The 13,121-nt window shown below is 35.4% G+C and overlaps 1 protein-coding gene across 1 annotated transcript in view; it reads right to left on the bottom strand.

Moving 5' to 3' along the window:
- The window catches only part of LOC123525178 (post-GPI attachment to proteins factor 6-like), a 52,634-nt gene that overhangs the window by 39,075 nt on the left and 438 nt on the right, over positions 1-13,121 (bottom strand). The window contains exons 2-4 of the mRNA XM_053538110.1: positions 4,707-4,872; positions 4,259-4,469; positions 2,167-2,297 (exon numbers count right to left, since the gene is read on the bottom strand). Coding sequence (XP_053394085.1) covers positions 2,167-2,297; positions 4,259-4,469; positions 4,707-4,872 — 508 coding nt within the window. The remainder of the gene's footprint in view (positions 1-2,166; positions 2,298-4,258; positions 4,470-4,706; positions 4,873-13,121) is intronic.

Genomic DNA, 13,121 nt, shown 5'->3' with positions numbered 1-13,121 from the left:
CTAAATCTGGGGCAAAACCTCTGATAAATATCAACTCAATGTGATTAACTGTTATGGCATTGGATAGACCAAATCTGCAGTTTCTAATTGAGTAAAGGGCAATAACTCTTTGTTTTATTTAGTGAATTCTGATTGCATGTTCTAAACAAGAGCTGTAGACAGCGGGCTCGACTATTTCGATACTGGATAGTGAAACTGGGCACATCTAAGGAAACTGGAGCTGTCACCCGCTCCAATGGTGGATGAAGATATTGCATAATAGCTTGAGTCTGTGTCAAAAATATTAAGTAATAAGAGAGGTAAAGATAAAGTGTATCAAAACACTATATAAGTATAATTCTAAGCAAAAAGGGGGCATAATTCATAAAATATTGGTGCAAGAGTTATGTACCTTGTGTCATATAATGTGGGTGATGATGTGGAACAACTACTTCAAGTTTGAATCAAATCCATTTCGTAACAACTGAGATATAGTAAAAATGCATCAAAATTAACCTTAAATTCTAAGTAAAAGAGGGCATAACTCATGAAAAATTGGCACCAGAGTTATGCACCTTGTGTCATATGATGCGGGTGACAAGATGGAACAACTATTTTAAGTTTGAATCAAATCCATTTAGTAATAACTGAGATAGAGTGGAAGTGTATCAAAAGTTTAACCTGAAATTCTAAGTAAAAGGGGGAATAATTCATAAAATATTGGTGCAAGAGTTATGGCCCTTGTGTCATATGATGTGAATGATGATGCTGAACAACTATTTTAAGTTTGAATCAAATCCATTTAGTAATAACTGATATATATTGAAAATGCATCAAAACTCTTACCTGAAATTTTAAGTAAAAGGGGGATAATTCATTAAATATTGGTACCAGAGTTATGAACCTTTTGTCATATGACGTGGGAGATGATGTGGAACAGCTACCTTCAGTTTGAATCAAATCCATTTAGTAATAACTGATACATATTGAAAATGCATCAAAACTCTTACCTGAAATTCTAAGTAAAAGGGGGATAATTCATTAAATATTGGTACCAGAGTTATGAACCTTTTGTCATATGACGTGGGAGATGATGTGGAACAACTACCTTCAGTTTGAATCAAATCCATTTAGGAATAACTGAGATAGAGTGAAAGTGCATCAAAACTTTAACCTGAAATTCTAAACAAAAAGGGGGGATAATTCAAGAAATATTGGTGTGAGAGTTATGGCCCTTGTGCCATATGATGTGGATGATGATGACGAATAACTATTTTAAGTTTAAAGCAAATCCATCAAGTAATTACAAAGATAAGGAGAAAAAAGAGAAAGTGTAAAAAAACTTTAACCGAGGTGGGGATGCAGTAAGACGCCGATGCCGGGGTGAGTAGGATAGCTCTCCATATACTTTGTATAGTCGAGCTAAAAACTATCCTTCAGCTTACACAATAAGTCACCAAAAATATACACTTGAAGTTTATATACAATATTACAATGTAATCAGCAAAAATATCAATTTTTAACCAAATACATTGTACATGGCAATAACTCTGATTAGACTATGATGATTTCAAAAAATAGCACAGAACTAGATTATCATAAATGCACACACGAAAAAAAAAAAACATTACAGTTTTAAATTAATTAAAGGGCAATTACTCCGGACATACTGATTTGATTAAAGCACCTATAATTGAATACAAACATGCATACAACCAAATATCAACTCAGATTGACATACTAATACCAAGATATGGCTATGGAAGGGCAAATATTGCATTTCTTAATTTAATAAAGGACAATAACTCTGGTGGCACCTACTGAGCAATGTGACCTCTGGAATGTTCTGCTTTTGGGGTTAATACATTTCATACAAATTGGAATGCAACAATTGTATACAGTTCCATTGAGGAAACACATTTGGACTATAACTGTATACATGTAGTTGCAGATTAACAAACTATGAAATCTAAAAAAATCCCCATGAATAATAAACATTTTACAGTAATACATAACATGACTGCTCTATAAGTAAATATTATTTCTTAGGTTTAGATAAAGAACCTTCAGTGCCGCATGTTATCACCTCTACATAAGCAATACAAACAAATGAAATAAATTTCCTTATATGAAGTGATATGGTACTGTATGAAACTCTGTTCACATGTTCTTAAAAATCTGCCTTACTTGTAAATTCTTTTCCCATTTTCTGGCAGTACTATCTCAGTTTTTTCTTGAACATTCACTGTATCTACGCTGGCAAGAGTCTTAGCTGAAAACCAGTTTCTTATCTTGTACTTGCATTTAGTAAACAAGTCCTGAAATAATGGTAAAAATTGAATTTACCACAAACATACAGTCAAACTTCAATCACTCAATTTCAACAAGACCAGTAAGATATGTTCGAGTTTTTGGTAGTTCGAGACATTGAAAATTATACATTATAAAGGAAATTTGCCAGGACCTGATGATGAATTCAGATGAAGGGTGGCTTTCAGTTATCTGAGTTCCAGTGAACAAAGTTTGACTGTACTATTCATACATATTTGTGAGTTATTATTCTTACATAGGACAATCTGGATGAAATTTACAAAAGCTTGTTTTTTTGCACAGCTTAAAATAAGCTACATTTAAACAGCGATCACTGGAAGTTGCCAGAAGATGTTGCCAGGAGATGAGCAAATTGCTAGATTTATCTAAGTTTTCCAGCAATCCAAACATTGAAAGTATAAATGAAGCAGCCATTGACAATATCAATTGCTTAAATCTGCCTTGATACTAGAGCCATCGATGTTTGAGTGGGGCATGTTTCATCGATTTCTATTTCTTCAAAAAATAGACATCTTCACATTTATTTGGAGTTCCATTTAAACTAAAAAATAACTATGCATTTTTTTCTTCAAAATTAAAAATAATAACCAGAAATGATGTCTCTTTGCTGTTTTCTGTTCATTGATACAGGCTTTGCTCAAAAATGTGTACCAGCAAGTACATATCTCCTGGAAGCCAATACTTGATTTACATCTTTTATGCTTTTTCCTATGTATACAGTTTGATATCACATTTAACAAGAGGACCATGATGGTCCTGAATCGCTCACCTGTCCCCACATGACCCAGTTTTGAACTGAGTATGACGTCGTTTTTTCTATTATTTGACACAGCGACCTAGTTTTTGAGCTCATGTGACCCAGTTTTGAACTTGACCTAGATATCATCAAGATGAACATTCAGACCAATTTTCATACACATCCCATGAAAAATATGGCCTCTAGAGAGGTCACAAGGTTTTTCTATTATTTGACCTAATGACCTAGGTTTTGACAGCATGTGACCCACTTTCAAACTTGACCTAGATATCATCAAGGTGAACATTCTGACCAATTTTCTTGAAGATCCATTCAAAAGTATGGCCTCTAGAGAGGTCACAAGGTTTTTCTATTTTTAGACCTACTGACCTACTTTTTGACTGCAGTTGACCCACTTTCAAACCTGACCTAGATATCATCAAGATGAACACTCTGACTAAATTTCATACAGATCCCATGAAAAATATGGCCTCTGGAGAGGTCACAAGGTTTTTTATATTATTTGACCTACTGACCTAGTTTTTGAAGGCATGTGACCCAGTTTCAAACTTGACCTAGATATCATCAAGGTGAACATTCTGACTAACTTTCATTAAGATCCATTGAAAAGTATGGCCTCTAGAGAGGTCACAAAGTTTTTCTATTTTTAGACCTACTGGCCTAGTTTTGGATCACACGTAACCCAGTTTCAAACTTGACCTAGATATCATCAAGATGAACATTCAGACCAATGTTCATACAGATCCCATGAAAAATATGGCCTCTTGAGAGGTCACAAGGTTTTTCTATTATTTGACCTACTGACCTAGTTTTTGATGGTATGTGACCCAGTTTTGAACTTGACCTAGATATCATCAAAATGAACATTCTAACTTTCATGAAGATCCATCGAAAAGTATGGCCTCTCGAGAGGTCACATGGTTTTTCTATTTTTAGACCTACTGACCTAGTTTTGGACCGCACTTGACCCAGTTTCGAAATTGATCTAGATATCATCAAGATGAACATTCTGACCAACTTTCATAAAGATCCCATGAAAAATGTGACCTCTAGAGTGGTCACAAGCAAAAGTTTATGCATTGACGGACGCACGTACGACGGGCGATCACTAAAGCTCACCTAGTCACTTTGTGACATGTGAGCTAAAATTGCTCAATTATAGACTTCAGCAGAAACTATTTTTTAACTTACACTAGGTTTTATATCACTGTCAGGTGGAGGCAGAAAAGCCACGCTGTACCAGGGACCTTGTTTTGGGTTCGTCACTGTTGATTCAAGAGTCACATTATTTGAGATGACAGAAAACACTGCACGTGAGGCCGGACTTCTCTCCACATAGAAGTTTTCAGGAAATTTCTCACCCAACGGGTTAATAACTGGAAAACTACCATGCTGTATTACACTGTAATAAGAAATGAATAAATCTACAAAGAAACGTCATAAAACCACTAAAATGTCAGATTAGCTGATTCAATGAGAGAAGACACCTATAAAAGGTGACACTGAAAACTAAATGGAATTAAGCTGAAAAAAACTGCATTATGGCATTACATGATGTGCATCACACAGACCTAAGACATGATGAAGAAGAATAATACCCAAATATTAGTAAAACAAATATAAAGTCTAAACTTCTTACACTGTAACATTTTTGTCCTCACAATCTTCAGGGTATTTATCAACTTGATACCCCCATGTTGATTCTGTAGCAAGTTCAGGCACATTATGGAAAAACAGTGATGAACTGCCATAATCTTTGTAGTCATACAGAGCTGTCCAGTCAGTAAGCTCTCGGTTTCCAAAACCTGAAATAGAAAAATGTACTTTCCTTGATCTATCATTTTATACAGTGTAGCATTCCACACCTATTTTGACTCAGAAAAGTACATGTTTGGTCAATGACATTAAATGATCAAGTCACTGCACCAAGAACAATCCCTACTGTTGTCCTTAATGAACATACACAGCATGACAGAAGTAAACATGTATGTTTTCCTCACTGACAATCCTCCATACAGCTTCTAGTGTCCATTAAGTTTTGACAAGACATGCAGTTAGGTGTGTGTTATTTATTTGCGTAATTAAACCCTACTCCCACTTGTCCTTAATTTACCAGAAACGAAAAGAATGTTTTCAAGGGTTTGACATTAATGTGTTAACAGAATCATGTAGTGGCTTCCTTATACAATCACCTTACATAGCAATCTTACTAATCCTGGCAAATAAGTCTACATTAGTCAGATTGGTATGTAAGGTTGCCATTAGTCAGACTGGTATGTAAGGTAGCCATTTGTCAGATTGGTATGTAAGGTTGCCATTAGTCAGATTGGTATGTACAGGTGCCATCTGTCAGATTGGTATGTACAGGTGCCATCTGTCAGATTGGTATGTAAGGTAGCCATTTGTCAGATTGGTATGTAAGGTTGCCATTAGTCAGATTGGTATGTAAGGTAGCCATCTGTCAGATTGGTATGTAAGGTTGCCATTAGTCAGATTGGTATGTAAGGTAGCCATTTGTCAGATTGGTATGTAAGGTAGCCATTTGTCAGATTGGTATGTAAGGTTGCCATTAGTCAGATTGGTATGTAAGGTAGCCATTTGTCAGATTGGTATGTAAGGTAGCCATTTGTCAGATCGGTATGTAAGGTTGCCATTTGTCAGATCGATATGTAAGGTTGCTATCTGTCAGATTGGTATGTAAGGTTGCCATCTGTCAGATTGGTATGTAAGGTAGCCATCTGTCAGATTGGTATGTAAGGTAGCCATTTGTCAGATTGGTATGTAAGGTTGCCATTAGTCAGATTGGTATGTAAGGTAGCCATTTGTCAGATTGGTATGTAAGGTTGCCATTAGTCAGATTGGTATGTAAGGTAGCCATTTGTCAGATTGGTATGTAAGGTTGCCATTTGTCAGATTGGTATGTAAGGTAGCCATTTGTCAGATTGGTATGTAAGGTTGCCATCTGTCAGATTGGTATGTAAGGTAGCCATTTGTCAGATTGGTATGTAAGGTTGCCATCTGTCAGATTGGTATGTAAGGTTGCCATCTGTCAGATAGGTATATAAGGTTGCCATTAGTCAGATTGGTATGTAAGGTAGCCATTTGTCAGATTGGTATGTAAGGTAGCCATTTGTCAGATTGGTATGTAAGGTTGCCATCTGTCAGATTGGTATGTAAGGTTGCCATCTGTCAGATAGGTATATAAGGTTGCCATTAGTCAGATTGGTATGTAAGGTAGCCATTTGTTAGATTGGTATGTAAGGTAGCCATTTCAGTTCAGTTCCATTTTATTGCTTCTTCAGTAAAATCTGTCTACAGAAATGACTGAAAACCATCAATCACTTTTATCATTTATTTATGCATTATTTAATTCAGAGATCAAACTTAACTGACACTTTTTTTATTTTCCGATGGTGGCGAACATCGAAGGTGATCAATCACATTTAAGCAACATTTTACACTCTTCACTTTTTGAACAAAAACTTCAATTACATAGTGATAGATCCCTGTCTGAAATGTGTGTTTAATTGAGCCATGCCATTAGAAAACCAACATAGTGGGTTGGCGACCAGCAAGGATCCAGGCCAGCCTGCGCATCCGCGCAGTCTGGTCAGGATCCTTGCTGTTCGCTAACAGTTTCTGTAATTGCTATAGGCTCTGAAAGCGAACAGCATGGATCCTGACCAGACTGCGCGGATGCGCAGGCTGGTCTGGATCCATGCTGGTCGCAAACCCATATATATATCGCATATATATATATCTTTTTTTTAGATGAAGTATTTTTATCACATCTATAATTATTATAAACCACTCGTACACAGCTGCACACAGTTTAAATCCAGATCAATGCCATTAATCTTTACACACCCATGGAAACAAATTCACATTAAGTCTTTTTAAACAGTCACTTTCAGACCATATGTACTAGTACATGTTGCTCAATTAGTTCATTTGTTTGTATGCACGTATAAATGTATTGCTTCAAAATAAATACTGTTTAAACCAAAGCTGTATCTATGGTAAAATATCTTACTTGGGCAACCAGGACAGAAGAATTAAATTTCAAAAGTATCGCCAGTAAAAATCTAAAAACCACCTTTAAAGAATGGTGTATTCTTAATTGTTTACTTAACCAGCATTGAACCACAGCATTCACACTGACTGACACTATGAAACTATTAAAGATGGAAGCTTGTGGTTAAATGTTTGAATGATTAAGATTTATGAATATATTAGTTATAAAGTACATAATTTTCAAAATGTTTTACTGGTGAAAGTTTAAATACTTCAAATTCCACATAAAAATGCAATTTTGGTCTTGCTTGTAAATTTGACAAGAGCTGTTTCAGGAGACGATGTTCGACTATTTTGATACTGGATTGTGAGCACATCAGAGGAAGCTGAAGATGCCTCTGTAGTGTTTAATGACTACAAAGAGGATGAAGATATTGGACAATAGTTAAAGCCTGTTTCAAATGTATTAAGTAACAAGAGCTATCCATAAGACAGGACGCTCAATTTTTCTCAGTGCTTGACTAGATGAATTAGAGCTTTCCGATAACAAGAGGGCCAAGATGGCCCTAGGTCGCTCACCTAAGAAACACTCCGTAACAGTGTAAAACATGTTTGACCTAGTGATTTCATGGAAACAAATATTCTGACCAATTTTCATTAAGATTGGACCAAAAAATTGGTCTCTTGCGATAAAACAAGCATTTTCTTAGATATGACCTAGTTTTTGACCCTAGATGACCCATGTTCAAACTCGACCTAGATTTTATCAAGGCAATCATTCTGACCAAAATTCATGAAGATCAACTGAAAAATACAGCCTCTATCACATACAGAAGTATTTTCTTTGATTTGACCAAGTGACCTAGTTTTTGACCTCAGATAACCCATATTCAAATTCGACCTAGATTTCATTAAGGCAATCAACCTGACCGAATTTCATACAAATCAATTGAAAAAAAAACAGTCTCTATCGCATACACAAGATTTTTCTTTAATTTGACCTAGTGACCTAGTTTTTGACCTCAGATAACCCATATTCAAAATCGACCCAGATTTCATCAACGCAATCACTCTGACCAAATTTCATGAAGATCAATTGAAAAATACATCCTCTATTGCATACACAATGTTTTTCTTCGATTTGACCTAGTGACCTAGTTTTTTACCCCAGATGACCCATTTTCGAACTCGGCCTAGATTTTATCAAGGTAATCATTCTGGCTAAATTTCATGAAGATCAGTTGAAAAATACCGCCTCTATTGCATACACAAGGTTTTTCTTTGATTTGACCTAGTGACCTAGTTTTTGACCCCAGATGACCCATTTTCGAACTTGGTCTAAATTTCATCAAGGGTACCATTCTGACCAAAATTCATGAAGTTCAATTGAAAAATACAGCCTCTATCGCATACACAAGGATTTTACGTGATATGACCTAGTGACCTAGTTTTTGAACCCAGATGACCCATTTTCGAACTCGGCCTAGATTTCATCAAGGCAATCATTCTGACCAAAATTAATGAAGATCAATTGAAAAATACAGCCTCTATCGCATACACAAGGTTTTTCTTTGATTTGACCTAGTGACCTAGTTTTTGACCCGAGATGACCCATTTTCGAACTCGGCCTAGATTTCATCAAGGTTATCATTCTGACCAATATTCATGAAGATTAATTGAAAAATACCGCCTCTATCGCATACACAAGGTTTTTCTTTGATTTGACCTAGTGACCTAGTTTTTGACCCGAGATGACCCATTTTCGAACTCGGCCTAGATTTCATCAAAGTTATCATTCTGACCAATATTCATGAAGATTAAATGAAAAATACAGCCTCTATCGCATACACAAGGTTTTTCTTTGATTTGACCTAGTGACCTAGTTTTTGACCCGAGATGACCCATTTTCGAACTCGGCCTAGATTTCATCAAGGTTATCATTCTGACCAACATTCATGAAGATTAAATGAAAAATACAGCCTCTATCGCATACACAAGGTTTTTCTTTGATTTGACCTAGTGACCTAGTTTTTGACCCGAGATGACCCATTTTCGAACTCGGCCTAGATTTCATCAAGGTTATCATTCTGACCAATATTCATGAAGATTAATTGAAAAATATAGCCTCTATCGCATACACAAGCTAAATGTTGACAGACGACAGACGACAGACGACAGACGACGGACGACAGACGCCGGACATCGAGCGATCAGAATAACTCACCTGAGCATTGCTCAGGTGAGCTAAAAAGTGGCTTAACTCAATCAAATATATAATCAGAGTTATGGGGATTGTATCTTCTGGTGTATCCTTTGATAGTAAATAACTGTTTTAAGTTTCAAGTCAATAGCTTTGAAAGTAACAGAGATATTTGACATTATCAAAAACTTTAACCAAAAAATTCTAAGTTAAAAAGGGGCATAACCGTAAAAATTCAAATCAGAGTTATAGGGATTGTTTCTCCTGGTGTAGACTTTGATAGTAAGTAACTATTTTAAGTTTCCAGTCAAAAGAATTGATAGTAACAGAGATATAATTTGACTATATCAAAAACATTAACCAACGGCAACGCCGACACCAGGGCGAGTGCAATAGCTTCAATTTTTCTTCAAAAAGTCCAGCTAATAACAGATGTAGAGGTAAAGTGTATCAAATGTGATCATGGTCTGCACTGTTTGCTATTCAGTCAGCAAAATTTCAGTGAACACACCTTTGAATAATGAATGGTATTGCCCATATATATTGAATGATGGACCAGTTCATTTTAGAAATATAGCAAGGTAAAAGCTAAGTAAATCAATAATACTGTTTGTTTGGGTTGAAGTTACTTTTGTAATTTATTTCATGAATGGTAATTTTTTTTTTAAATAAAACAAATTTCGCTGAGTCATAAAGTCAAGTCTTAGCTTACTGTGACAATGTGTAATGACATATCTGAAAACATCTGTCTTATATGTAATTCAGTTATGGAAAAGAATTTGCTTAATTCCGCTAAATAAAAGTGATTGTAGAATTTTTGCATTTTTATTTCAGTCCTTTAATTGAAACAGCATTATAGTTGCTTAAAGAGAGAACAGATAATTGTTCAACCATTGTATGTTTATTTGATTTCAACTAAACAGATTTGTCAATTCTGCTGACCATTTTCTTTTTATTCTGTAAATCTAAAAGCTCAAAACAGATGTGTGCTTTAAACTGAACTGTCTGATACAAATCTGACTGTAACTGATGTATTTCTATTAAAAATGAAAAGTGTTAAGCTTAAAACAAGAGCTGTCACTACTGGTGACAAATGCGCCCAGGCATGCCCGAGAATGATACAGCTGTCTGCGCAAAATAAATACAATTTTAAATAATGACCTTGACTTGAGAGATCCGGATCATGCATATAGCATATTCTCAGGCTAAAATAGTTATTTGCACAAAATGACTTCTAAATCCATATAAACAACAAAAACAAAAATAATGACTGCATGCAGAAAACCGATATGTCAAATTGTGACCTTGACCTTGAACCAAGAGATCTGGGTCATTGACACAACACACCCTTGGGATTAGATGAACATATATGTGCAAATTTATTTCAAAATCGCTCCATGTGCCAAAAAGATATGGACAAGACACACAAAAAAATCATACATCATTTTGTGACCTTGACCTGAAGCCAGAGGGCAAATACCGGTCTAGTATGCCAATATCGCCTTCAGGCACACCATCCCTGTTTTATAACCTATTTATTGCATATGTTCCTCTTTACTGTTAAAGAGAAAATGAGATTAAAATAACTTCAATGTTGCCCAGTGTCATTGAATGCTTATGTAATGCACGGGAACGTCAATGTTGCCTGATGATGCCAACGTCATTTCCTTTCAAACATTTGTTATAAATTCATGCATTCTAGGGCCTTAGTTTCTTGGGTCAGTCTTATTCAACCACGCTGGAAGAGGAAGCTAATGAAATTATGTTAATTTACCATTCTTTCTTTTTGTAAATAAATGTAAGTTTGTATATACTTGAAATCCTGTAAGTGGAAGTATAAAATCTTGATGCTTTGCGCAGCCGAAAGTGTGCCAGATATTGATATCAGGCACACCAGCTCACACGAACACTAATATCTGCCTCACGTTGCTCATAAACGTTTAAATGCAATTTTGTTACTATCTTTAGTAAGATATGTAATAATAAGAGGTTAATATACGGCTTGACTGTGCCTATTGCCATAATGGCAAACCTAGTGTCATAATTATGCCATTATGAAAATAGGTGTGCCATTATGGCTAGAAGGCACAGTCAAGCTGTTTATTGTCCTTTTTATTAGATACCTTCGCTTCATATTTATCTTGGTATTTTCATTTCACAATGTGACATATTTTCCAAAAACTTAAAAGCATTATTTCTTTTGCTGTTTTTATCAACAATGCCATCAATTTCACCCGCCTTAATGACGTTGCTACATGACGTCAATGTCAGAACGCTCTGATGTTCCGGTTATGATTATGGTGCGTGAAGCGCACTGCGTCATTAAGGATTCGTCAACAGAGGCCGTAATGACAGTTTTGAATGGCTTTTTTGTTACTGTTATACTAACATATATTTTTTGCATTATATTCAGTTAATATATCAGTGAGAGAATTTGTGACTCGAGTATGAACTTTCGCCTACGTAAACAGAACAAGAGCTGTCAGTTGACAGCGCGCTCGACTACTCTCAGTGCTTGATAGTATAATATAAGCTATAAGTAAAACTTTAACATTACAATAAGCATATTCTAAGTCGAAAAGGGGCCATAATCCAGTCAAAATGCTTGATAGAGTTACCTCCTCCTTTTTACAGACTGGGGTCATGATGGTAAATAAGTATGCAAAATATGAAAGCAATATCTCAATGGACTTTGAAAATATTTGGGGTGGTACGCAAACTTTAACATTACAATAAGCATATTCTAAGTTGAAAAGGGGCCATAATTCAGTCAAAATGCTTGATAGAGTTGCCTCCTCCTTTTTACAGACTGGGGTCATGATGGTAAACAAAATATCAAAGTAATTTCTCAATGGACTTTGAAAATATTTGGGGTGGTACGCAAACTTCAACATTTGTGTGACACTAACGCTAACGCTCATGTCACCGCAGGGGCGAGTAAAATAGCTCCCCTATTCTTCGAATAGTCGAGCTAAAAATGTTAACAGTCATAACCAAAATGCGCTTGTTTTACTGATTAATTTATTGGAGCAAGTAAGTCTGACCAGTATTTTCTGATTTTATTTTTGAATGTCTTCGTTTTCCTAACAGTAAAATGTATATAATATCAGATGACAAAATAAGCCATCTCATTAAGCCGAACAAGTAAGGCTAGCCCTAGTCCAACTAATTGTACGCTGGTTGCGATATTGTGATAACTTTGGCACAGGTCATTATCTCTCCTCCACGCACAACTCACTTATGATTCAAAACAATGTGAAAAGTTTTCCTTCTATGTGTATATAACCAGTGACGCAAATCGTGTCACTAACTTTGGAGGCTTCAAATATATATTCAAACCAAATTTTTCACACTAAAATTTACATGTCTGGAAAGCTCATTCCAAATCCAATTATATGTCCTTACTAATGAGAAAACTTCCATTTTGTAGGGAAAACACTTTTAGACCCCATGTATGTCAGTGTGTATTTTGCTTACACCATTAAATTTCTACCTTATGCAGTCATGAAAAGCTGTATGTGTATCGATCGGTTTAGTTTTAAATCCTGTTATATGTTTCATGCATTTCATTGGTTACTCGTTTATATATTTCAAATTTTGATTATGTATATGGAAGGTGTTATGGTAGCATTAACATGCCATTTTTTTAACTTTTGTTTATATTTTGGCATTTTTAAATCATTGTTTATGTTTTCCTAGTGAAAAATAACCACACTAGTGAAAAAATGTGTATGTAAAACTATAAATCATGAAGTTTAAATTGCGTAGATTTCGACCTCAGTTTTGAACCTAACTACTTTAGACATAGAGGCAGACATACGGTAAATGTCAGTCTATAAA

The sequence above is a fragment of the Mercenaria mercenaria genome, chromosome 3 (genome assembly GCF_021730395.1).
Source record: "Mercenaria mercenaria strain notata chromosome 3, MADL_Memer_1, whole genome shotgun sequence".
NCBI lineage: Eukaryota > Metazoa > Mollusca > Bivalvia > Venerida > Veneridae > Mercenaria > Mercenaria mercenaria.
This window is presented reverse-complemented; position numbering and strand designations above follow the sequence as displayed.